Consider the following 27,072-nt stretch of genomic DNA (forward strand, 5'->3'; position numbering starts at 1 on the left):
TTCATTTAACTTGTACAAATGATTTTCTGAACTGTAACAAAGTCCATACAAAAGGGTATGCAAGTGCATCTTTTGAAATAAGTAGTTGCAACTGCAAATTACAAGTGGATATAATCTCCATCTTGAGATTTTAAATAAAGACAATTAAAAAAAAATTCTATGGATTGCTGTATTGCTGGACTGCCTGCATTTTCTCCCCTTCTTCTACAGCAGAGTCACTATAGTTGTGGATTGTTTTGTTTGCATGCTTATACAAGCTTCAGTGATACTGGCAAGAATATTCCCAGTAGTGCAAATAAACTTCTTCAGCAATAGCTTGCTCGTGTGTCAGCCCCATTAAAAATAATGAAACAACATTGCAAACAGTTTTTAAATGAGACTCCGAAGCACATGGCATGCATAGCATAAATGCACGGTTAAGCTGCAACACAATTTTCTGAAGCCTAACTTCCTACCTTTATCTTACTACAGTCCCCCAAAATAGGACTACAACTTCTCCAAAGTCCTACAGAGTTCAGACAGAAGAGATCCACTATACAGGTCTTTGGTTCACTCCTCTAAGTTCTCTTAAATAACAACTGTGTCATCCACCCACATGTGGACCTGGGAACATTTTTAAACATTCTGCATAAAATGACCACTGAAATGCAAAATCCACAGAAGTTTCTAAAACACAAGTAAAAAAGCACTTGACAGCCAAAGCAGCTCCACTTATTATTCTGCTAAAAAGTAACTCTACAAAGTTCTAGTTTTCTTCCTTTAAAAACATTGCTTATGTTGTTCACAATCCTTGGTTTTGTTTTGCTTTCAAGACACAGCTATTTTTCTTTAGAATAACAACTGTCTGGATTACAATGTCAAGCAAATTTCAGCATTTCTCCTAATCTGCTGTAAACACACACTGATCACAAAGTGGATTATAAAGTGAAGACGTTGACAAGCTCATTACAAAGACAGTCAAAGCAAGTTGTGTCATCCAGTGAAAGATTTGGCAAAAAAATTCAACTATTACAATATTGTTTTGCTTTGACACAGCGTAAGATTAATGCTTGTCACTTCCCCTCAGGACTTTCAAGATTTGCCAGTCTTAGGTGTGAATAGTTTCTCAAGGACTGGAAGGAGTGTTGGGGTTTGTACCAAATCTATCCTCTATCGGATCACTGCACTGAGTTACCACGAACCGGCTGCTCTTTGGGGATTGCACATACGGGGGCACTGCTGCAGCAACACAAGCCAACCTCCTTCTCTTTCACATGAGGGCGTGGTGGTGAAATACAAACTGGGATGGGACCTAGAGGCAGGAGAGGAAAGCAGAAAAGGGAGGGAATTGGTTTGAGGGACACGCATAGTAGAGAATGAGAAGGAATTCACAGTACGGTCTTCAGAATGAGGGGAAACAGGGAAGAAAGCAAATTTAAGTTAAAAAAAAATATTTAAGAGCATGTCTTAAAGCATGACTTGAAATTGTTTCAACTATTCCAAAAACCAGTACTGGAGCACCGCAAGAGTTTTCTCACGGACTTGTTAAAAACCAAGAGTCGAAAGGATTTCCTGGTTCCTTATTCCGACCCCACTGTAAATTCTGGTAATCTGTTTCATCTCTGTGCATCCACTAATTAAGCGACTGAGGCAGGGTAGTCTGAAGCGTCCATTTCTGCAGCAGACAAACATGAAAGCATGGAATGGAAAAAGGTTACAGGGGAAAAATGTTACACTGATGAGCACTTAAAAATTTTTTTTAGGACAAGGAGTAACTCCCAGACACAGATGACTGCCTTACAACATGAAAGAATTCTACTGCTGGCAGAGACAGAAGCACAAACAATAAAGACTTACTTAAATTAATTCACTTTGTGATTACAATAAAAACTAACATAATTTACCTCTATAAATAAATTTCCTTAGGATTTATACCTACTGAAATACAGATGTAGCAAGACTGGAGTAATGGACACCTCGCAATATTCTCCTAGCTTTAAGATGACATGTAGTATATCTGCAGCTTTCTTCTTCATATATGGAACAAGCCTCTTCGCAGGCAGCCATTGCTTGCACTGAACTATGTTCATCAGGTAAAAAATAAAAGTGGCATGGAAGTTCCCTTTCTAGCTGACAACACACAAGAAGGATACATAATCCAATGAAATATTTAAAACACAGCACACTGTATTACACACAATTTGTTTTTCATTTCAAGTTTATTAAAACTTTAGCAGTACAAATGATCCAGGTTTTAGATTATCAAAAGACCAAACTGAAGTCCGCATCTTTAAAAAAGGCGTTCCCCAAAATATCTCTAAAACTTTGAGACAATGGAAACATTAAGTCCACAAACTCATCCATGCCTGTCATCATCTGTTCCAGGACTTGTTTCACGATCAGACTTTTTATCCTTACTGGGGGCATGATCTCTTTCCTGACTCTTTGATTTTTGGTTTATTTCTTTTTCTGCTGAGGATCTGGTCTTTTCCTTTTCTTTACTGCTGCGTGAATATGATTTTTTTGATTCTCTCTCTTTGCTACTTGGTCTCTTTTTTGAGTCTGGACTTCTATCCTGATCTCTGCTAGACTTCTTATCTCTGCTAGATTCAGGACTACTACTTTCACGGCTTTTTGAACGCCTCTTCCTTTGGCTTTCACTATCATTCCTCTTATATGAGCTTCTACTTTCCCTATTTGAATATCTCTCTCTGTTTCTGCTTTGACTTTCATCCCTCTCTGAACTCCTCGATTCTCTCCTCCTCCTATTTTCTCTTCCTCTGTATTTATCTGGTGTACCTCTCCTTTCTCTGCTTCTTGATCTTCCCCTTCTTCTTGTTTCTCTATCTCTATTCCTTGAATAGTCTTTACTTCTACTGCGATCCCTGTCCCTGCTTCTTGATCTTCCTCTCCTACCCCTATCTCTGCTTTTGCTTCGATCCCGTGTTCTGCTGCTGGAACTGTGTTTTCCTCTAGCATGCTCACGCTCTTTGCTTCTTGACTTGCGTTTCTCCCTGTCTTTGCTCTTCCTATGCTCTTGTTCATTACTTCTTGAGCCTGCTCTTTTACTTCTCTCCTTGCTCCTGCTTCTTTCTTTCTCTCTCCCCCTAGAATCATAGCGCTTTTCTTTTTCTCTACCTTTCTCATGGTCTCTCTCTTTGCTTCTTGATCTTAGTCTCTTTTCATCATGTCTGCTGTGCCTGGATTCTCTTTCTTTACTTTTTGACTTCTCTCTGCTTTTACTATGGCTTCTAGATTTAGCTCTCTTCTTGGCCTTGCTTTTGTTATGCTTGTCATCTTTTTCTGAATTTCTTCTTGTCTCCCTGTCTTTACTGCTGGATTTGTGATCTTTTTTCTTCTCTTTTTCCCCTCTTCGGCTTGGACTTTCAGAAACTTGCCTGTGGTCTGATATTTTTCTCTCTCTTCCTCTTCCTGGGCTCTTTTGATTATCTTTCTTGGTTTCATTTATTTCACTCCTTGGAGAGAAAAAGATACAATCTTTTAAATGTTTTCAATTGCCTCTATGCTGAAAATTAAGCCAGAAGTAAGACAGCTTCACAACTAAAACTTCATATCAGGTCATTTATATTAATAATTATCTATTTACAGTAGTATGGGTAAAGTCAGACACAATTTAATAACGGAATAACCAAGTCAGCCCCCTGTTTTTTTGAAAGCAAATTGTAATTGAAAATCCCAGTTGACAGGTATTACTTCTAAATAAACAACCAAACAAAAAGAAATTAAAAAACAACAGAAAGCAAAACAAAACAAATCAATACATATGCAGATGTTCCAGAAAGAAATAATCTTACTTGTCTCCTTTTATCCATCTTTCTCCACTAGACACTCTCATTCTTTGAGCTCTTTGCATTTCTTGCCTCCAATGTGGAGGAGTTTCACTGCGCCGGAATCGATCTCTTGACCTGGATCTGGAAGGTGTCCGGTAACGCTAGGAGGCAAAAAGAGAAAATTGTGCCTAAGCTTGAATTTGATGTGTTGTGATACTTAAGAAAGATTTTCACCCCTGGCAGTCAGTTCTACACAGCACCTAACATGACATTTCACATGTATATACCAAGTTTCCACTGACAAGTTAATAACTTACTGAAAAATGTATCAGACACACTTAACTAAAATAGGAATACAAAGTGTTTGATCAAATAACTGATTTTAAGGTAACTTCTACTTCAGGATTTTTGTTGTCTGATGAGAAGTTTTCTGCCACTTTTAATTAGAACAAATGCTAATGCTGTTTACTAACAATGAAAATTCTTATCTTTGACAGGCAATGCAAAAACAATACTTCACACTTGTTAAGGATTTTACTGAAAATTTGAGGGATAGACAGTTCAGTTATTAAAAATATTTGCTACATGCAGCACATAGCTTACGGCTTCACAGTATTAAAAGTGTCAATTTGACAGCTCCCCCGGCAAAAAAGGGGAGAAGTCTTCCCCACATTCCTGGAACTGATTTCTTACTGATTCTGTGTTCACTAGAACCCTTTTAGAGCTAATTTCATTCACTAATTTAAATATTACCACATTAACTTAAATAAAGCATTTTTATGTTTTTTTCTCACCCCCTTCTTCAAACAGACCCAGAATTCAAACAGATAATTTAATTTTCTTTTCTGTCCTCCTTCAAGCCTCAGTATCCAAATCAATTATGATGCACTTTTCTTTTTAAAATCAACTGTCCCAATGAATACAGTTAGTAACACCAGCAGTGAGACTGTGCTACCACCTTGTTTATTTTGAAGAACAGATTATAAACATTTACCCTTGGTCCTCTTCCTTTTATTTTCCTTCCAGATCTGGTGACCAACAGCCTCCTCTGGTACGTTGACTGTGAATTCGATAGATTACTAAAAATAATTTTAAAAGAGTGATATTGTTTGTACAATTAAAAAAGAAGGAAAATCAATATTAAAACCTTTTCAGAAAGTAAATGAAAACACACAATTTTATTTTACTGCAGATAGTAACATCTACACTTCAGATCTATGACTGCAATAATTTACAAGATTTCCAGGCTTTTCCATGAAAACAGAATAAATTATAGATTCAGCTTGGACAGTTTCAATGCACTCTAAATGAAGCTGAGCCAGTCATTACACATTTTTTATTCACTAAAACCATTTTCAAAGACTAAGCCTTTGTTCTAGGACCAAGACAATAGTTTCCAATAAAGGGAGAAACTATTTTTCATCCAGCAGTGCTTACAACATGGAACTGTTTAATATGAAAAAAGATTCAATATTAGAGTTCTAAAACAGTAATGTGACCATACCATTGCCAGCACATAGCCAGACTTAAACCAGATATACTACCTTTCTCTTTCCTTCTCTCTGCTTTTTCTCTCTTTTTCTTTCTCATCTACTTTAGGAGGACTTTTCCTCATCAGGAACCGGTTTTCAGGTACAGGAGGAATTTCTTCAGGACGGACAGTAGATAATGGCTGTGCTTCAGTGTTTTCATCTTCACTTTCACTGGATGAGCTTTATTTTTGTGTAGAAAACACGCATAATGAGTTATTTGGATGAGGGAAGACCTTTCGTTCTATTTAAATAATTCAGAAATTCTTTTAATTCAATATACCATGATACTGCAAGAATCTCAGAAAACAGAGCTATTTCAGATGCAATTTTTTTCCCCTCATGATATCTTTGATCCAAAATATACAACTGCAGTAGATTTCTGACCAACATTTTTAATCTACTAATTCCAATGGTGCAACACTGAACACACATATGCTCTCCATTTAGATACAACTTTTTGGTTTCATTTATTTTCTTTTAAAAACACTATGAGGAGACTAAAATTCAGATTTTACACTAGCATATATAACTGTCCACAGACTACAATAATTCCAAGCAATTTACAAACTTCTGTGAAATGGGCTTAGGTGCACAGAAACAGTGTTTAGGCAGCACTGCCCTAAGTGAACGTTTCTTAAATTTCACTGCTAGCTTAGAAAAATGTGACTTGCACTGACAACTTCTATTCACATTGAACTATAACAAAACTATTAGAGCCAAAATAACATTCACAAGAGCAAGAGTGCTTTCTAAATTTTATTATCTTCCAGTGAAACGGCAAGAGTTTTGGCATATCAGACAAAAAAATTGTTAAGTATGTTAATTTATTAATTTTATGTTTAATTTTGCTGTATCCCTGCATACTACATTTTTGTAAGTTCCACTGCATATGATTCAAACTGAATTGTACAGAAGTTACAGTGACAAGTCATCCCTACCCATTTCAAACCTACCACTGCTTCAACTTCCCAAGCCAACTGAAGTCTTAGTCCATTCCTTTACTCCCTTACAAGATGCACTACATATGCACACAAACACTACCCTTTCATATCAGAAAATTCATTCTTGTGTATGGAAACTAACTATCTCCCAGACTGTGAAACCTGCTTTGCTAATTTACAGAAATGCAGTCTGTAGTTGAAAGACAAGAGAATGGTATGGTGTACATGTAACAGAAAACAAATCACAGAACTGACCTTTTCTTGCTTTTCTTTCTCTTTTTCTTTTCTTTCTTATGTTTCTTGGAATTTTTTTTGTGTTTCTTTTTTCGTTTTTTAGATTTCTCTTCTGAAGCACTCTCAGAATCCGATGATGAATCAGAAGATGATTCTGAATCGCTTGAACTTTCCGAGTCACTGGATGAGGAAGATGACTTGTGTCTCTTCTTTTCTTCTTTCTTGGCTTTAAATCAGAATAGCAAAGACACATTTTAATATCAAACACTTTTAAACCAATCTCAGAAAAATCATCTCATGCAGTATCTGCCTCAGATTCTTAAAATTGACTCATGAGATTACTCATCAAAATCCTCAAGAACAAATTGAAATTTTGGCGAAAACACTGCTTCTCCACAGCGCAATAAAGGATACGTCTGGAAAAAGAAGACATTTTCAGAATTTGGATTGATGAAACTTTAAGTCTAAAATTTATACTGATAAGAACTTGTAGAACCATATAAGTTTTCAGATGATGTTTTATACAACATAAGCTACATACAAAGAACTATTTAAAATTTATTTACAGAGTGTTTACAAAAAAATTTCTTTAGCTTCAGGTTTCACCTGACTTCATCAAATCACTAACAAGAGAAATTTTGAAACAGAAAATAAGAGGCACAGACTAAACCAAGTACTCACTGAACTTAGTTCACTATCCTATTCTGTCAGGTCTTACATTCAGAAAGCAGTGATACAGAGTGGTGAAAGATTTCCTCTTCACAGTGATGCAGCACACTCGCTTCCAATCAAACAGGCTGAGATAGCACTTCTGGGTGACAACAAGCTAGGTGGAGCTTAATTCACGGAACTGTATCAGATTCATGGTGCACATCCCAACAGAAACAATCTTTGCCTCTGTCTTTATGGTTATACTCTTTATGGATACTTTCTTCCACCTTACATCGTTACCAAATCCCCACACTGTTACAGTGGATGAAACTCAATCTCATTGCAGTAAATCTCATTCATTTTTCAGCTTAGCACCACCGTCACAAGTCACAGCTGCGTGACAACTGAGATGAGCTCAGTTGGTCAGAGCACAGTGTTAACACCAAGGTCATGGGTTTGACCCCCAAATGGGCCATTCACTTAAGAGCTGGACTTGATCCTTGTGGGCCCCTTCCAACTCAAAATATTCTGTAGTTCTGCAACTTATACATGGTGCTTTCTATGTGTTTATTCACAAGCCTCACTTGATACAGACTAACAAAAGACTGACAACCAACTAAAAAACTTCCATCCTTCACAGAGCATATTGGTCTTCCAGTCATTTCCAGGTGCAGTATAAACTAGCAAGTAGTCTTACCAGCTTAGGGCAGCCTGCTGATTGAAATCAGCTTGTTCTCATCAGATGTTTTAAGGACTTCTTGCAAAATGCTTCCAAAAGACGCATCTCACTATATTTCTGACTTTTCTTGTAGGTCCAGACCAAGAGACCTGCTCTCTGTTCTCTCCAGCTTTTGCTCAACATCCTTTTAGCACTATATTTAAAAAATGTCTCTGTAATATTTTGTATCAGTTTTAGATAGTCTAAATACATATATATTTACAGAACATAACAAGTACATATTTATAAAAGAAAACGGAACATTTTTCTATAGTTTTAATTGAAGGAGCCTGGTGTAGGCCAAGTGACAATGAAACAAAAAGAAGAATCTCACCTCACCGCTAAATACTAAGAATACAAAAAGATAAATGTTTCTGATCTATTACACCCTCAGTTTTGGTCCATTCAAAGGAAAAAAATCCTTACATTGCACTACAGTGTTTCCTACATGCCTTCAGGCAAAACAAGGTATCTCCAAGCTCAATTTCAGAAATGCCTGAACAAGGCATTAATAAATGCAGTGATTTCCTGTATTTTCTTCCTCCTGCATATGTTTTAAGTGTGTCAATATGTGCGACAGTTTTATCTGCATTCTTGTAACTAGTTCAGGTATGTTAAAGTTATTACTTTAAAGTGAGTAAGTAATAGATAGAACTGGAGGCAAGTTAGTGAGCAACTAACTCAACAAATATGATGTGATTCTTACCACGCAGCAAGCAGGCAAGGGCAGATGTATTTGGGAAATCACACAGCAGGTAGGGAGTGAAATGACATGGGGAAAAAAAACCCCAAACAACAAACAAAACGAAAAAGGCCAGAACTAGTTACACAACAAAGACAGAGTATCTGACAAGAGGGTTTGGATATACTTTCTGGTGACATCTAACTATCTCTTATCCAGCAGCAAATGTTATTTTGAATACTGAACCAACCTGGTACCGTCCAACTACAGATTACAACAAATGAGACCAATCCTGGGACATGAAGGTCATCAAGAAACAGACATGTACAGTCCAAATGTTCCAGCTCATTACCTTCAGGATCAGCTTTCAACTTATGACCACATCTGAAATAGATACATCACTTCCTACTCCATTCACGGTGACCTACAGTATTTGCCAGACTTTGTGAACTACCTGACCATGCTGCATGACACAGATAAGTACTCTTTGTGTCTCAGCAGGTTAGGGACTGTAGCAAGTCTTACATTAGCCCCATAGTGCAAAAATAAGAAACGACCTGGCCAGAAAACATTTGGGATTAGGCCTAAAATTTAGAACAAATTGTATCATCTTTTAATTCACAGCAGTGACAAGCAAATAGTTACTTTACAGCAAATCAAATAACCTGATAAATTATGAATGCAGCCATAATCTACATTAATTGCAGAAAGCACACTTATACAAGCAGTGATTCCACAGGGACATCTGTAACATCAATGAAGGTCATGAATCAAGCCTAGCACTGCTCTGTGCAGAATTCCCTAGAATCTCACTTTTCATGAGGAATCTTCACTAGAGGTTCTCATTAAAAACTGCCCACTGCCCAAAGCCATTTAATTTTTTTTGGTTTTGAATTAGAATGTCAGTGTTTTACAGTCTTGATATGTGACCCAGATGACTTTGTTTCAGCAAAGGTGTATGACCACACACAGTGCAGCCAGGCTTGTTGATTAGGACCTCTTCTACAAAACTGGTACCAAACTCCCACCTGTCCTTAAGAAAATTAACATTACAGTTTTTGTTCCACAGTTTTTCTTGTGAACTATATTAGCTTAGCTAGTCAGTAATAACCTTTCTAAATACCGGGTTAATACTTTGCTTTTTTCCTTTTTTTTCTTCCCCAGATCTTATGATTTTCCCTAGAACTTTAAGATCTTCTAAAAATTATACCACTTGGCCAGAGAAATTATTTTTTATAATTTTTTTAATCTTCCCATTTTCACTTATTCCTCCAACTTTAAGGAGCTAAAAAAAAAGAAAAACAAAGGAAAATGTGACAAACACTCCACTTTCCTAGGTGATCATCCTCCCAAATCCCACATTAAAAGCTTCTTATCTAGGCCTCTGCAATACTGTGATTGTGATCATTTTATCATTCAATTTATAGCATCCAGCAACATAGCCCAGTCATCATCCACTCATCCCTAAATAAATCCAATTCTTCTACATAAGGAGATAATTTACATAGTTCATAAAGCACTTCATCTGGCTATTCATCGTGATACCCAAAAATCAGATCATCTTTCCTCAACTTTAACCTACGATAAAAGTATTCACACCAAGCACCTTGCTTTGACTGTGAATCCTTCTGCTAGTGCCATCTTAGCTTCCCTGTTAAACCCAAGTATGAGTTCTATTTTCATCCCATAAAGACCTAATCCCTTTCTTTGTGTTGCCTACCAGACAAACGCATACAATAAATATTTAAGACTCCCTTGCTATCCTAATGTACCCTCCCACAGAAATTCATCACTGTAGCTCCCTCACAGGCAATATCCTTATTCCTTTGTCTTAAAATCAAGCTCTTAGACGCAATCTTCTGGTAATTGCCTCATAATTCACAAAACCAGTTCCATTTTGCCTTTCATAGTACTGTACTACAAATAGTTCTCCTGTTAGATGACTCTCTGTTGATGATCTTGTGTCCCAAAAACTGCTCCTTCTATCTGGATTCCCCTTCCATTAACTGACAAGTCCAAGGGCCTCTCCTGCTCCACTTGTGACCTTTGGACAGCAGCTTGGCAAATTTACTTCAGCTGATGTGTTGTCACACTGTTCCTCCTATTTCCACTCCTTCAGGCCAGCACAGCTCATCAGTGGTTCCATGCTGGGCATTTAGCAAACAGTTCCAGCCATGCTGCCATCTCACAGTAGCGGCCCATTTCCCACTGGAGGTCCCACACAGAGCCTTCCCCTTTCCAAAGCAGGATTCTCCACACATGAGAACTTCCACCGTGGTCTGTCATGCAGCATCTTTATCAGGCTGGCTGTGCATTAGTAACCATCAGAGCCATCGTCTTCACCCACACTCAGCTCTGCCCTTCACGTGCCTGATCCTGGTGCATAAGGCTTCTTGTTCTCCAAACATTCCTACTGCCCATTGCTATCTAGAACTGAGCTTTATACCTTTATAGAGTGGGCTATCCCATCGCCCTGGCATCAACTTCCCTCCATGGCACACCAGGCCAGCTACAGGAATCAGAGCTGCCAGGAATACAGTAGTACTGAGTCAGAGGTACAAGGACACAGACAAATGTGTAAGGCAAGGCAAGGCAAGTCAAATCCTTCCAGAAGCCTGTTCTCTTTCAAGAGAAGTTAGAGAGAAAACCAATTATTTTGTATTTATTTCTTTCACTCTTTGGATGACAAACACTTTAAAGCCCTGCCTAGAGGCTGTAACTCATCAGACTGCTCAGTGCCAAAAATTTCATTTAGTTATTCAAGTGTTCTAGAGTGGACTTCAAAGGGAATGTGGCAATCTGATGAAGACATCTATGGAAGTGGGTTTCTCATCCCCTAGCTTCACCCATCCTGCATCTGTACTGTTTTACTTTCTAGTTACACCACCTGTGCCTTTCCTAAGAGATGCCATGCTCCTAAGTACTGTTGAAAAAAACCGTAATTGTATCTTAACAAACAGCACAACTTAGAACCTTTCAGAAGTCAGGAGCCAAAAGACAACTTTGGTTGGAATTCTGTGATACTGGAAAGATCACTTCAGATGCCAAAGTCATTCTGCCAAATATCCCAACATGTGAACAAAAAGGAGGTGAAAAACCAAGAAGCTGAAGTTCAAATGCCTGTATTTTCCTTTGTCCAAACAAACCATTATTCTTGTGTTGTGCTTCAATATCCTTGGTGCAATCCTTCACAGTACATATCAACAGAACATGCTACAAATGAAATAGCAGGATGATCCTCTATCACAGTTACTACAAAACAAGCATCCTGAATGATGCTTCCACCAGCGAGATTCTCCATGGTGACAGGAAGATCTTAGATTCTGCTTCTCTTAGAAAATAAGGCTTCATCCAAGCTCTCATACTATGTTCAGTTCTGAAATGGCAGAGCAGGACATCCCTTCCAGAAAGAAAGACAGGTTCTGTCATATTCCTCTTTAAGAATAGTTCACAGTAACTTATAAAGTGTATGAGCTAAAGGGCCAATTCCAGGCTTTTCTAATCTAAGTGCCTCTTTTGAAGAGTTGCCTTAAAGCAACTTGAAACAAGTTCAATACCTTCCAAGAAGTAGAAGTTAGCAAATGAAGTCAGACTGCCACCAATCTTCTTAACATAGCACTCTACTTGATGTGTCAAGTGCTTGCCAGCTTTGTACTAAAACTTAGCTAGTATAAGAAAATTCAAGACAGGACAAGCTTTGAAAAAAAGCATGTATGACTGTTATTTAATGTCTTTTGCATCAACAACTCAAGTTCTTTAGAAGACAAATTGCTCTGCAACGTTATTCACCTTTTCACCAATTGTGCCATCATATATCACAAGTAAGTTCCTAAATATTTTTGTAAGCAACCAACATGGAAGAAAACAAGCAAAATTACCTCATGTACAGTTCAACTTTACCTTTGGATTTTGGAATTAACTCTCCACAACTCAGTATGCGTACTTCAGCATACGGTTTACTAGATGCATCTGTTTTCTGGTTTTCTATTTCTCTCACAACTTCCTGACCTGAGATGACTTGTCCAAAAACAACATGATGCCTGAAGAATGCAAATAAAAGTAAGTATTCTAGCACTTCATCTTCTCGAGGCGGTCCCCAAACAAATGTAAGAGGAAAATAAGAGATACTTACCCATCTAAATGAGGTGTAGGTTTAGTTGTTCTGTTGTTTCCAGATTTTAATTTAAAGAGAAAAACAGAATCAGTATTAGTGAAAAGCAGCCAGCATTTGAAGCATGTCATCTACACATAGGAAGGTGAACATTATTTTGAGTGCACTAAAAAAATTGAACAAAACCAGTATGTATCATTCTAAGTTTGTGTGCAGTTAAAAATATTTAATATTTTACATGTTAAACTACCTATTCAATGAAACACTTTTATTATATCCTATATGAAGATTCTGGCTAAAAATTTATGTGCTATTTCGGGGTTTTTTCAGTAAAATATAATCATCAGTTTCTACTTGTTAAATTATACAAATACTACCACGAACAGATACAAAAATCTGCAGGAAAAATGCAAATAATCTTCTGTACATTAGAAAATAACCAGAAAACACTGGAAGAAAAAGTATCTGCATGTATAGATTATTTGACACAGAAGAGAACTGACTCTCTCTCAGCTTTCCCCTGTACTAGCATTACTAAGGCATACACGTTAGTTATGGCAGAGTAGAAAACTAGGATGATTGGAGCAATGATCATTTAGAAACCCCAAAATAAGGTTTTAATGCTGACATCCACAACTTGTTATGTTAACTAAGGCCATGAAACATGGCTAAGAGTGATGTATTTTGAGAATGTTTTCTGTAGATAATTTAGATTTTAAAAGAGTCTACTGCAATGTGTTTTAAGTTTTAGCTATAAATAAGACTGTATTGGAAAGCTATTTTGTGATTAAAAAAAGCTCTCTACTACTTTTTAGAGCCCACAGAGCTGTTTTGCTTCCTTCCAGAAAACACTTCATTAGAGTACTAAGAATTCTACAAGGAACTAACAGTTCTGCTTTATTGCCCAAGCTAGAACACAGCTACTGAAAACTACCAAAAGCCCTTTTGCACAGAAAATTAACACTAAACACAGACAGGGTAAAAATAAGCACATTAGGAAAACGGCGACTTCCAGGCAACTTTGTAAAAAACCACCAATTTTGGCTTTGCACAGGAGCTAGTCTTCAATATTTAAAAGGATTCCCTTTACAGCTTACAAATAGCAAACCATATACACATTTCAAGACATTTCAATACTTACATAAAGAACTGTGAACCATTTGTATCTTTCCCTCGGTTGGCCATTGAAAGAAGAAATTCTTTGTTGTGCTTTACAGCAAAACTTTCATCTAAAGAAAGTGTTTTCAGTTACTTTAAGCATACCATATATGCTTAGGTAAATGCTATTGTCTAAGTAAATTCATCCTAATTAAATAAATGTACTAGGCACTTGAATGAGAAGTTGTATTAAAAATAGACTAAAAATAACAGCTATTTAAAAAACATGTTATTCTGTTCATTCTATATAACAAGGAGAAATATGAATCAATGGTTTATAGCCTGAGGGGAAAAAAATTAAAATTTAGTATTCTTGCACAAAAGATTTGTCTCCTACCAACATTAGCAGAGATGTTTAAGTTGTTGCTCTTTCTGTTTTTCTTTGGAACAGAAGCTGTGTATTAACTATTAATAAATCTCTAATTTTCAGGCATTTTGTTGTTTTTTGTTTTTTAGTACACATGGATATCCAGTTTGATAGCAACCCCAAACAACGAATTTATCAAGAAAATTAGTTTAATGAATCCTACTTCTTATGAGGAAATAATTGATAATAGTTCAAACTAAATCCCAATGAAACTATGAAATGAAAAAAGTGTAAAATGTAATCACTATTGTTCATTTAAGACACCTGTAAGAGATAATCCTCTCCCTTCTTTTCCAAAGCAGCAAAAAGGCTTTTGGGGGAAGGAAATTCTTCAGACGAGGACATTTGTTCAATACTGTTCAGATACAGGTGGCAGGAACAAGCATTAACAAAGAAAAATGTACAATTATCTGTAATGCTACTTTCACTAGCCATGAAAGGGACGATCCCAGTCACTCTCCAATCACTTGTACAATAGCATCAAATGTCAATCTAATCCTATGGTGAGTGGGCTAATTGATCCACAAAAGCAAAACTTTCCACAAGTTCAGTTTCATACTGTGGCCAGCCAAATTGAACAGCCAGCTTGCAACTGCCAGAAGATAAGTGGAGGTTGTGCTCATCTTTCCATCTCTCCCAGCCATGTATTTCCTCAAACCTAGCTACTCATTTGTGTTGGTTCTGATGCTTGCCAAATTATTTAATTGGATCCACTCACTAAAATGGAAGTATGTAATTTTTTTGCTGCAATAACCTTTAGGCATTCTAGCAAGCTGGATCCGATAAAAGCTTGATCAGAGACTCAGTGTAAGGTAAGGCTTCCTCTCTCTTTTGGCAGTTGCAAACTGTTGGTTCCGCTCAAGGTCTGATATAAAATTGCAGCCTGGCCCTACTACAGCAGCGAATAATTCTTTTGATTGTGTGCTGCAAGCTTGGACAACGACCAATGGTAAAGAAAGTGTCTGGGAGGGGAAAGGTGCTTGACCTCGCCTGCTGGTGGCGGCTACCCATCACATGGGCTTGGGTGTAATACAACAACCACTCCAAGAAACAGAGATGCTTCGCTACATCCTGGACAAACACAGGCTGAGAAATGCAGCAACTATAACTTCTTCTGCAACACCGGCTGAGAAAGAACCACGACTGCGAGGAAACTGAAAGCTCATTAACTCATCTTGGGTTCAGGAAAGCACGGCTTTATGCATTCTTTTAAATAAAAATTTGCAAGGAAACCCAACCCCATCACACCTTTCTCCTCTTCCCTCAAAGAGAAGACTGTGGCCAACTTTTAGCTAGCTGATCAAGCCAAAAGTAAATGTCTAAAATCAGCAATAAAAATGTAAATCTGGTAAAAGGGACAAATACAAAGGAGTTCAGTTTTAGTTTTCCATTCATTAAAATGGTTCGTATCTTAAAAGTAAAATAACTTAAACAGGACAAAGGCCTCCAAGACCAGACAAAATCTTTAAAAAAATGGCATTCAGGTTTACAGAACAGAGACTACAGAATGTAAAGGTGATTTATTTTAACACCAAAATAGAGCAGACTGATAAAACTCTTACCTTCAAAAAAGCCGCCATAAATGGATTCTCCTCCTCTGCCATTTCCTTAAAAGAAGAAAAGTAACAGTTTAAAGTAATGATTAAAAGAGTCACATTATGTGAAAGGTGCTTCATAATACTGATACACCTGCATCCAAGTCACTGACATTATTCTTCAAGATATGCAACACAATCAAGATGCATCTTTGTAATCTAAAAGCAAAAAACTTGGAAAAAAAGAAAGTATTCTCCCATGTATTCAGCAACAGTCTTCATTGTTTCTTTATTTCCCAGCAGCAGGTACAATAGGAGGTATTTAGTTTTATGAATACTTGAGATAACAGAGCAAAAGTGCATGTGTGTGCATGCATGTATAGAAGTTTATGATACAAGTTTTCATGGAAAGGTTCTCAGAAGAAAGGGAAAAAACAGGGATATCTGTCAGACAATAGAAATATAAGTAAATGGCTCTATACAGAACTTCTGCTATGTTTTATTGCATAAGCATTAAAGTTTTCTTTAAAGGTTCACATCATACCTTCACTGAAGTCACCTCCTTGGATCATAAAATCTTTCACAACCCTGTGAAACAGACAACTTTTGTAATGCAATGGCTTTTGGGTGGACTTTCCTGTACCCTTTTCACCTAAAGAAAAGAATGAACAAAACCAAAAATTACTCTCTGCATCTGTAGAATCCTCATTACAAAAAAAGTGCTATATAAGCACTTAACCAAAATCATCTACTATGCTCTGAAAAACTGGCTTGTGAGGCGGACACCTACCTGTAATACCAGTAAGAAACTGCCATTTAAGAAAGCACTGCAGAAACTACACTGTCTCTACAGTTATACCAGAAGAACTCCTTACTGACATTAGTATACAACTCTGGTCTCTTCCATGCAGTTTGACTGAAATTAAAACATTCAGTTTACATTTATAACTGGTATTGCTCAGAAACATGCAAGAAACACTCAGATCTGTAGTTAAAACACAGCAAGGTTAAGGTATCATTAAAGCTTGTAAGAAAGCCAAAGAGGCAGGGGGAAGGAGAAGGACTCCCATTCCGTTCCCTGCTCATGATGACAACTGCCATCTTTCTCCCTTACACGAGATTATGCTTCAGCTACAACATAATGGCCTTTCCCTGCTACCCTCAAAAGAGATAAGTTTTCTGCTGAGTTAGCAAGATGAATGGCTCATGGTGGGTCCTGTGAACAGCAGAGACAGCCTCAAGGTAACAGTCAGGTAAACAGTGGGACTTCTCAGGGAAGATCACTTCCTCTCTGTGCTGGCAAACTGTTAGCCAGTATCTTCCTATAATCTTATCCTGAGCCATTAAACTGGCATCTTTTGTCAAGGGCAGTTGCCTGTGAACTTAATCTGTAACAGACTGGTCTCCATATGGATTTGAATAGCTAGAAAAAACCCCCACTTTTGATAGGAACTCTGATAAATGTGAAGCTGCGTATGTTCCACTAACTTGGCGTATACCAGGAAAACATGCAGCTGATCCCTGTTTCACAGAGACAGCACACACTTTTCAAAACTGCCAGAAAAAAAGATGAGTAAGGAAAACAAATAAAAATTAAAAGTTTGAATTCGTTTGCTGATGACCAATATCATAAACTTCCTGCATATTTTTCTCACTATTCTTATATGTGTTAAGGCAGCAAAATAGCTCAGGATCTGAATTTGATTATGGATGTCAGCAACAAAGGATGAACTTAGTCATACTTGTTGCTGACCTGAAATGCTGTTCAAAGACTTCAATTCACAAATTTAAGGCAGTAGCAGGGAGTAACATCTTTATTCAATAATCTGACTTCTGGGCAGCTGACAGATCAAGAATGCCATGGTCATGTATTAACATAGTCACAGCCTTTAAAAATCATTAAAGTTCAAATTTGTTAATAAATTTTGATAATCTGATTTTGTGCCAGTAAACCTAATGTCAGATCAGGTAAAATCTACATTCCTGCAGACATCCTGAATGGCGTACTACATGTTCTAGTTAACATTAATGTAATTATGTATCCACACCTGAATCAGATCGTATTAGTACTGCTGAGGGATTCGCTATTAACAGCTACAGACCCTTGACCTGAAACACAACCAAGCTGGAAGAAAAGGACACAGAAAAAGCTGAAGACAGAAAGTATGTATACTATTTATGCATTCACGAAATTATTCTTCTGACAATAAGCTCAAGTTTTACTAAGCTGTCAGCGTGTGCAACTAAAGTCTGCAGTCCACAGGAAAATAATTCTGTTTTGTCAATGTTTCCAAGAGAGAACCTTCTGAGTATTTTCCTCAAGAAATAAACTTTCAATAGGAGTAGAAAACACCAGTCTCCATTGAGAAATTAAAATAACAGAAAAAACAACTGATGAATACTAGCACTACCTTTCAAGTTCCTCAAAGTATCATAAGACTGAAAAGTAAGTCTGCATGGTTGACCTCTTGCTGGTTATCTTTCAAGACTGGATGAAGTTATATAATGTGAACAGTACTATCTGCTAGTAACAGAAAATCAGCTTACTGTGCCTGTATTTAAAGTTGGTTAGTATATAGTCCCAGCAACATACTGAAGCAAAACTACAACTGCTTTGACTCTACATCATGTGTATGATCGTATGTAAAATCAGCCAAATCTTCGGAGGTGTCAAGAACCAATGTTGAACTTATTTTCATATTTAAGAAAATGTCAGGAAAAATAACAGACATCAAACTAGTTAACATGGTATTACAATAAAAATTATAGATTAAACAGTAAAATCTACGAACCTGTGCAAAGGCAGCGAAAATTCTCGCATGTCTTTGGACACACATCTGAAAACAATTCAAAGACCACTCTTCCAGCTAGGAGAAAAAAGCACCATATTTATTGTGAAGTTAAACGGCGTTTGTATTATTCTTATACATATCTCATATGAGTATCATGCTACTGAATCAATATTTTCATTTTCTTACCGGGTACATTGTTGATGGCTATGTCAAAAAAGCAACGAGGTCTCTGGACCTTTACTCCCATGGCTTCAGAAGTCTAAATACTGTAAGTAATAAAAAAAAAATTTATTTTTCTTCTGTGTACTGAAATAATGTGTAAGTCAATACAAAAGTCAATAAAAACTGCAAAAAAGCAAACAAAAAACCCCAGACAGCAAACGTAAGCATGTTAAAGAAGTTGAGACAACTTTAGAAGTTCAGAAGTACTTTAGGTAATTTTCATGCATTGTAGTCCCAAATGAGTGATTTTCCTCATGTTTGCTGAAATAACATTAAACTTGAGTGCCATATTTCAGGTGGGGAAATACAAAAGGAAAAGATGCTGTAAGGTATGGGCAAGACTTTAGCATTCAATTTTCCAATTTCGAAATTCAGTATTTCCTGGATTCCTGTCATGGCAGTTACCACGCATTGCATCAATTAGAATCTAAACCATTCTGGACAAAAAAAATACAACGGTGTAGCTGTTCCACAACTCTTCTGCTAAATTAAATTATTTTGGCTCTTTATTGTTTCTTTTCCTTTTATGTCATTGTCTATCTCTAGAGACACCATCACTGGTAACATTTAAAAATGTATAGATGCATAGTGCTGCTTAAGGACATGGTTTAGTGGTGGACTTGGTACTGTTAGATTTACTATTTGACTCAGTGGTCTTAAGAGGTTTTTCAAACCTAAATGATTCTGTGATTTCTTATAGAGAATTTTAATGCAAATTTTCCCTTAGATTATACAAATCCTTTTATTTTTGTGTAACAAGCCATGTCTTAATTCCATTTGCATCTCCAACTTTATGTACAACCATATTCTTTTGTTTTCTAAATCCCTATCCTCTTGGAGTTACTTCAGACTGAGGAAATAAAAAAAACAAACAGTGACAGCAAAAGGATCTGTAAGATAGGAGTTCCTTTTCCAGAATTTGGAATATAATCCATACATTTTCAGTCCTAATTATTTATTGCCAGAAAACATGGCTCAAATGTAGCTGACATACTGCACACATCTCTCCTAAAGCTTCACTTATAGCTGTACCACAGAACATCCTTGAAAAATTCAATTGTCACCATCTGTCACCCTCAGCATATGAACAAGAGGCAGTAAGAAATCAAGACAGCAGTGTAATCATGTGAGCCTATATCTTCTCTACTTGTGCTGTCACTCCTAACATCTTGGTAAGATTACACAGCAAAAATCACAAGATCAATGCAGGACTGGTTTAAATTAAACACCACTCGGTAGTTAATTATTCATGTAATTTTTAGCATGTGAAGACTTTAAAAAATGCAGAATCTCATCAGATATTCTCCAGGTGTGTAACAAATATATTCATACACACAAGCCAGACACTGGTCAAAAGCAGCAGGCTTATCTCAGTCTGCTTGAATTGAATTAGCATTTCTCTCCTATTAGTACAACCAATTTTGCACAGAAACAAATAGAGAAAATGTCCATAGCTGAAAACGTCAATGCCATCAGGTTAGCAGGAGGCTGCCCAGGTCACCACACTGCTGCCCAGACTTCGAGCAGTGCAAGGAAGGCGGTGGCGTGGCCAAGGGAGGGGATGAGATAGGTGGGAGTGGACAGACTGCTTTCAGAACTGAGACCAGGCAAAGGACAGCCAGCAGCTCACTGTCAGCAGCAGAACAGACTACACAGCTGCACGGGGGTACTTTTTTCAAGGAAACCTTTCACAATAAATGTTATAATAAATATTGTTTGGTGCTAGAACTGACAGTTTTAACTGAACTGAGACCTCTAAGGAGCATCAGTACCACAACTGATTGACTGCTTGCACCCAAACTTTAAGCATTTAATTCTAGTGCTTAAGTGAGAAGGAATTTCCTGCTTTACAAGCAATTTGCTTGAGATGTAGAGGTATGCCTTAACATTCATATGCAGTATTTTAGCCAAATTAAATTACAACTATCTAAATTTGTGACACAATTTTTATTTCAAACACTGATGATGACTAAAACTAAATTGTGAAATAAACATAAATATACCTGTGTCAATCAATTTTTAGCTGTTTTGCAGAGGATGGGAAAGAGAAAGTGGGAATAAAGAATTAACCCGACTCCATATTCCCACCAAGTTTTCTCAATTTGATGTTCTTCTACCTCTACATTGTTTCATGAACAAACAAAGTTAGTCCATATTCTAACCATTACCTCCAACGCACCTTGCACTTTCCCTAAATCCTCCAATAATATCCCCTAAACACCAGCTGCATTTGATTCTAAATGACAGGTATGGCAATGGGTGGGTATAAACCCCCTGAACAGACAAAAACCAAGCCAAGCAAATGTATCTCACTCTCGAGCTCATGGTGCCTAGAAAACCAGGCTAAGATATCAGTGACATTTATCCTACCTACCTCACAAGTCAAGTGAGTGTTTCTTCTCCAATACACTTAAGTATCCTTTGCACTGTTATTTTAGCCAGACCTTTTCCTGATGCACTACAGGGAAAACTACAAAGTTACAAATATTTGAGCCTTAAAGTAATAATTTCTATTGATGTAGTATGTAACACCAAACACAAGCTTCTACATACTGATCACTTAAAACCTGTCTGTATTAAAAGCAAGTACAAGGGGTCTGAATGCTAAATACAGAACCAACAAGAAAAACACCATAAATATGCCAAGAACAAAGTCAGAAAATACCAAGAATGAAGTCAGAAAATTACAAGTAAAGCTCAGTAGGCACTACATGTCCGATAACAATAGGGCTTAAATCACTTATGCTACTTCTCTCTCAAAATTTATTTTCAGTAAGAATGTGGATATTCTTAACCCTCAATACCTTGCATTTTTAAATTGTGACCTTGATCGAATTTCATTATTGAAAGGAATATGAATTTGATGTCAACCCACAAGATGCTCACTATACATACATTAAAAAAATGTGCTATGCAGGAGGACAATCTCGGTAAGTCAGCTCACTTTTTCCTCCCAATACTCTAAGAAAGGACAAAATAACAGCCCAAGTACTATCCTGAAATTTTCAAGCCATTCATCATTCTCAACCACCTTCTGTTTGAAGAAGCTCTTACTAAGTCTAAGTAGAATCTATGACCAAGAAAACCCCAAAGCCAACCAAGCACCTAGAACATCACTTCACCATATCTAAAAAAAAAGGGGCTTGTTTCTTTTATGTCTGAAAGTAGAATTACAGTTCAGCTTACAGCATATTGGTATTTGTTGACAAATACACGGAAAGTACTTAGTCTTGTCAGAACAGCTGCATCCACAACCAACATTTCACCAACTGTGCCCCTCAGGGTGCACATTACTTCACAACTCCATCAGCCTCATTATTTTGTTTAAATATTTGCAGGATAAAGCTGGCCAGCTCAAGGCCAGGCTGCCAGCAGCTCTTCTCCTTCAAAATGATCTGTGCCAATGGAAAATGATAACTATCCCAAACTGTTCACAAGTGTCTTTCTGCCAGGGGTTATTCACTGATATTTGTTGATATGCTTAAAAAACACATATTGGGGAATTTCATTTCCAAAATCACCTGTGCTATCAGGGATCTGGTAATAATACTTTTTAACACATACTAGAACCTTTTGATTGAACAGGCTAGAAAGCACTCACAGATGCACATCAACTGAAGTATCAGTGTGTCATGCATCCCAAAGAAGCTGACAGCAAGCAGCTGTAGTATTTCCACTAGTATTTCCTAGTTTTATAGGAGGGAAAAAACAACTTTATTTAAAACTGCGCTGAACAGGTCATGGGACTACTGATTTGTTTCAGTCCCAGTACAGGACAGAATAGTATGCAAAGACATATTTAGTAGGAAAAAGATATAGTTTCGTTCACTTCTTTCCCTGTCATCACCAATTCTTCCAGATTTTGAATTTCTCCTTTGTCTGGCCTTTGTATGGGCTTCCTTGCATCAACTTACAATTATCTGCACTGATCTTCATTCAATGTCCAAATGACGTGAACAATAAAGTACATAAATTCACATTCCTACCATTTTGTTTCACACCATCTACAAATGCAGGAAGACTAAACTACATTGATACATATTTCAAAGACAGGCATCTAGAATCTCCAGGAATGCATTTTAAAGCAAAACTTTGCATTCAGAAAATGCAAATGCACAAAGTGAATACTGAACATATATTCTTTAAGGCTGCGGCTGCCGTCACTTGAAGACAATATAAATGTGGGCTGACACTACAACTGAGGGTTCCCACACTCACATGTTTAGCACGCATACAAGTGGATACCTGGCTGCATAAAAGCAACCCCTTCCTCCTTCCCCCAAGGAAAGATACAGCAGCAGCACATATCAGCTTAAAGTGAAGGCAGAAACACAGACTAAAAATGTTACATGTTCATTCCAGTACGGATTAAACTAGAAGTGAATTTATGACTGTGAAATAGGAGACATGGAAATTTGTTCATACTTCCATTCCTGTGACGGAGCTTGCAGCTGGGTTAGCATGATACCAAAGATGTGAACAACAAAAACCTAAACAGACCAACCCTCAATCCCCATAATTTCCTCAGCATTTTTTCCCAAACTCCACCATCTTTTCCTCTGTACTTCACGATCTGAAAACTCTGAATTAGCAGCAGTGACATCTAAGGAAATCAATTTTTTTTCATTTCACTAATCAGCAACACAGGACTTTTGTTGTTAGATTCAGGAATAAGGTACTACACTAGAATACATTTCAGATTTAGGATTATGTCTTTGCAATCACATGAATTTAACACACCTATAAGAAAAGAAGAAAATGTTTGCTTTCTACACAGGTCTATAAAATTTATGCAGGAAGACTTTCTAGCCATCATTAAAAATCACGCATTAAAAGCTTTCAATCTGACTGCCCTTTCCAAAAAAAAAGCCAACCATAAAATAAAACTTTCAACATTTTTGCAGGCAAAAAGGGATTGACACCACTTTCCACCAGACCTCCTCCTCTACAGTAATGTCAGAAGTCTTTACTGGACTACTGACATAGGATTTGTTTCCATCTAAAAAAGGGAATCAGACACCTGGCAATATCAACTGTTGTCTTCCATGGACATGAGGCAAGGGAGACTTAAACAAGTATTACCCTTAGATAGGTCCTGACTAAATATGCAGGACATACACCTAACCCTACCACTCCGGTAGTTCACTTACATCACTTTCAGTACGATTTTTTGAAATTATGAACATGAATTTAGTCTTCTTGTACTACAGTATAAGGAATGCACACCCACTTATAACCCCTCAGCTGGGAGAGCATAAGATTCAGCTGAGAAGATAGCAGTATTCTGAAACTGTTTAAACAGAAATACATGTTCCTACTGGCTCATCCTCATTATTTTTCTAGAAAAGGGATACTTACAATGAAAAATGTTAAAATATCTAACCACATTCTTGTCACTTGCAAGTAAAAATCTTTGTTGTCAAGTCTTAGTCATGATTTTCCATTATCTAATTTATGCAGAAAGTACTTTTTTTCCTGTGTTACAGTTTGTGAAAAAATACAGGTGTTTTTTCTGTCAGGTCTGTGCACAAATAAGTGCACTTGTTGGTGTGAATTTGCATAGGCCTGAATCCATGAACTTTTATTTTAAAGCTTAAAAAGTGCTAAGAAAAGACAAGTTTATGCTTTGTATGAAAGGGGAAAAAAACCTTTTATGGGGTGTAATCTCCAAGTCATGTAAATCCCAAACTGAATTTCAGTAGTGGAATCCTCTCCTACCTGTTATGAAAGACAAGCGTAAGCAATGCAAGACAACCTTGCAGCAGTAGGAGACAGCTCTGAATGCTGACCTGCATTTGTCAACCATAACCAAAAAAACCTTGTTGTAGCATCTTTTATTCTCATGTTCTACTCCTTTCTCTACTCCTCTAGATCCTTTCTATGCCTCATCCCAGCCTCTGACCTAAACCTCACTGCATTAGATGGCCAGATTTTTCCCCTGGCACCCATTGACTCTGCTTCCAAATGGAAGATGGCCCCTAAATTACCATCACATGGAAAATCGTCCACTCCATTACATATTCTTCACTCTAAATTCCCTCATAATCCCCAGATTTTCTGAGATCCTATGAGGGGAAAAAACCCAAATCTTCTCTTGATAACAGCTTGATGACTTCTAGCTAATTAAAAAAATTACATTTGTTTCACAGAAGAGGATGGAAAGAATGGGAAGTCTTAATAAGAAATACAGTCCCAAAGGGTGCTCTCAGAGTACTGATGCTGCTATCCTTTTTATACTCCCCTTCAGATCTACTTCACATACAGAAAACTACATTATTTCTGAAATATTTATAAATAACTTTTACAAACTGATAAAGAAAGCTCTGTGAGTTTAGACAAACTAATACTTCATAAATCATGTCTAACTTCCAAATTCTTACCATATTTTTATCATGGTAGCACCCAAAAATTTGAGCCACACTGGACCCTAATGCAATGGGAAACAAACGGCGGGAAAAAGATAAAAGAAGAAAAAAAACCAACATAAAACCACACCAACCTAAAAAAAACCTAGGAATATTTATCCTTGCCCAAAAAACAGTCTCTTCTGCAGGCAATATAGAAAAAAACCATGAAATCCCCAAAACACTCTCTCAAAAAATATACATCTTAGAAAATAGACTATATGTAAGATAATGGTCTGATGCTTCTCTTAAAACAGGTCTCAGATGATTGCTAAATATAATTAACCAGACAAACATTAGAAAACTACTGGCGAAAGTGACTTTATAATTACTGATAAATTTTCTAATTGTGACTGAACTGAAAGGCAATGTTTAGCACTACAACAGATATTCTGTCCACAGTTTCAGTAAACTACTTTTTCTCTTAAGTCTCTCTCTTTCAAAGCCTCTTCAGGGCCTCAAAGTACAGCCATAAATACGAAGTACTTATAGTTCCATCATGGCTGCAAACAAAATTCAAATACTCATAAAAGTCGTAGGAATGCCTTAGGAAACCCCTAAAAGGGAGAGGCAGAGGAGTTTCCTACCACACACGGTAGCTCCTGCAGGCTCCACTTCCCTAGGAGAGGCCTGCAAGGGGAGAACATGTGGCACGCAGACAGCCCTGTTCCTTCCCCGTCTAGGGGAGGAGGGAAGACTCATTCAAACTCCCCAGCAGCACCCAAGCCCGACCAGAGCGCTCGCTGCGGGCACAGACCCGCGTCTCGCCAGGTTGCGGAGAGATACAGCAGGCCTGGCAGACCCGACCCCCGGCGCGATGTGCGCCAGGCCCCTGCGCTGCTTCACCCACCCCTGCTGCTCCCGCCTGCCTCGGGCCGCGCTCGCAGCTCCTCACACCCCTTCCCTCTCAGGGGCCGCCCTCACCCGGGATGCGCCGAGAGCCGCGGCCCGCCCGCCCGCCGCACACGGGCGACCGGGCCTTGCGAGGGGCATGTGCGCGGGGGCAGCGCGGGGCGGCCGCCCCAGGCCCGCTCCGAAGCGGCGGTCGGGCCGGCCGGGAGGGGCCGGAGCTCCTACCCGCGCCGTGACCGAGGCTCAGGCGCCGCGGTGCTGCGACCTCCTCCTCCACCGTCCGCCCAGCCCCCGGCGCGGCCCGGGCGATGGCCCTCACTCGGCCACGCCGGCGCCCGGCGCTGCCCGGCGGCGTGGCCGCCACTCACCCGCTGGCGGCCCTCGTCGCCCCGCGCTGCTCAGCGCCGCGCCGCCGCCATGTTGGAGCTGGTGCGGCACGGACTGCGTCAGTGGCGGACAGGGCGGGAGCGGCGACCCGGGGGCGGCGCGCCGGGGGCAGGCGGGGGAGTGTGGCGGTGGGAGCAGCGTCGCCCCAGCCCGGGCAGGGTGTGAGGGGTCGCGGGCAGCGACACAGCCCAGCGCGGCAGCGCGGGCCGCTCGCGAGGAGCCCGAGCGACTGGGGGAGGGGCGTCCGCCTCCTCGAGCTCGTCAGCGGCGCTCCGCCCCTCGCGCTGCCCCAGGCCCGGGCGGGTGCGGCGCGGGAAGGGGCCGGTGTGGCTCAAGTGCGGCAGGTACACGGGCCCTTTCTAGCCAAGCGTGCTCGAGGATAGTGCTGGTCTTCCCCGCCGGCGCGACAGCGGCGAGTGCATTAACGACGGGCTCGCCAAATGGCCAAGGGTCTGTAAATAAACCGTCCTGCACGGTGCTGGAAGCGCTCAGGGTTCCTCCAGCAGTACACCTCGCTAGGGCTTGGAAAGAATTAAAACGGGAATTTAGGCCAACTGTGCAAAAAAAAGTATCTCATAATAGTATCCCATATGTGTGTATTGCAATTCAAAGTTAATTTGTCTTAAAACTAAGACATGAAAGTTTATGACAATGCATAAAGTTGTGAGCACCTTCAAAATTAACTAAGACTGGCACTGAAGTATGTACCTCCTCTG

General features: G+C 38.6%; 1 protein-coding gene across 2 annotated transcripts; it reads right to left on the bottom strand.

The window, feature by feature from the left end:
* Positions 1-2,179: 2,179 nt before the first annotated feature.
* Positions 2,180-26,578, bottom strand: PPIG (peptidylprolyl isomerase G). 2 transcript variants are annotated; one of them, XM_048308776.1, is made up of 13 exons: positions 26,338-26,578; positions 18,678-18,757; positions 18,492-18,566; positions 16,244-16,351; positions 15,727-15,771; positions 13,781-13,868; positions 12,661-12,690; positions 12,429-12,568; positions 6,499-6,703; positions 5,315-5,482; positions 4,765-4,849; positions 3,795-3,931; positions 2,180-3,455 (listed from the first exon to the last, which is right to left on the bottom strand). In XM_048308776.1, the coding sequence occupies exons 2-13, from the start codon at positions 18,736-18,738 to the stop codon at positions 2,336-2,338; spliced, it is 2,262 nt and encodes a 753-aa protein (XP_048164733.1). In that variant the 5' UTR covers positions 18,739-18,757; positions 26,338-26,578; the 3' UTR covers positions 2,180-2,335. The 2 variants fall into 2 exon arrangements, with proteins under 2 accessions (XP_048164733.1, XP_048164734.1); XM_048308777.1 differs by lacking the exon at positions 26,338-26,578 and adding an exon at positions 26,042-26,060.
* Between the last annotated feature and the right edge of the window lie 494 nt (positions 26,579-27,072).

Source organism: Corvus hawaiiensis, chromosome 7, assembly GCF_020740725.1.
Source record: "Corvus hawaiiensis isolate bCorHaw1 chromosome 7, bCorHaw1.pri.cur, whole genome shotgun sequence".
NCBI classification, from domain to species: domain Eukaryota; kingdom Metazoa; phylum Chordata; class Aves; order Passeriformes; family Corvidae; genus Corvus; species Corvus hawaiiensis.

Bases quoted from the DNA above. Each gene is read 5' to 3' on its own strand.
- PPIG (XM_048308776.1), bottom strand. From the start codon at position 18,738: ATGGGAGTAAAGGTCCAGAGACCTCGTTGCTTTTTTGACATAGCCATC. The intron at 4,850-5,314 runs GTAGTATATCTG...AATTATTTTTAG, and splicing joins AGAGAGAAGGAAAGAGAAAG to TAATCTATCGAATTCACAGT. The intron at 3,456-3,794 runs GTAAGATTATTT...TTTCTCTCCAAG, and splicing joins AGATGGATAAAAGGAGACAA to GAGTGAAATAAATGAAACCA.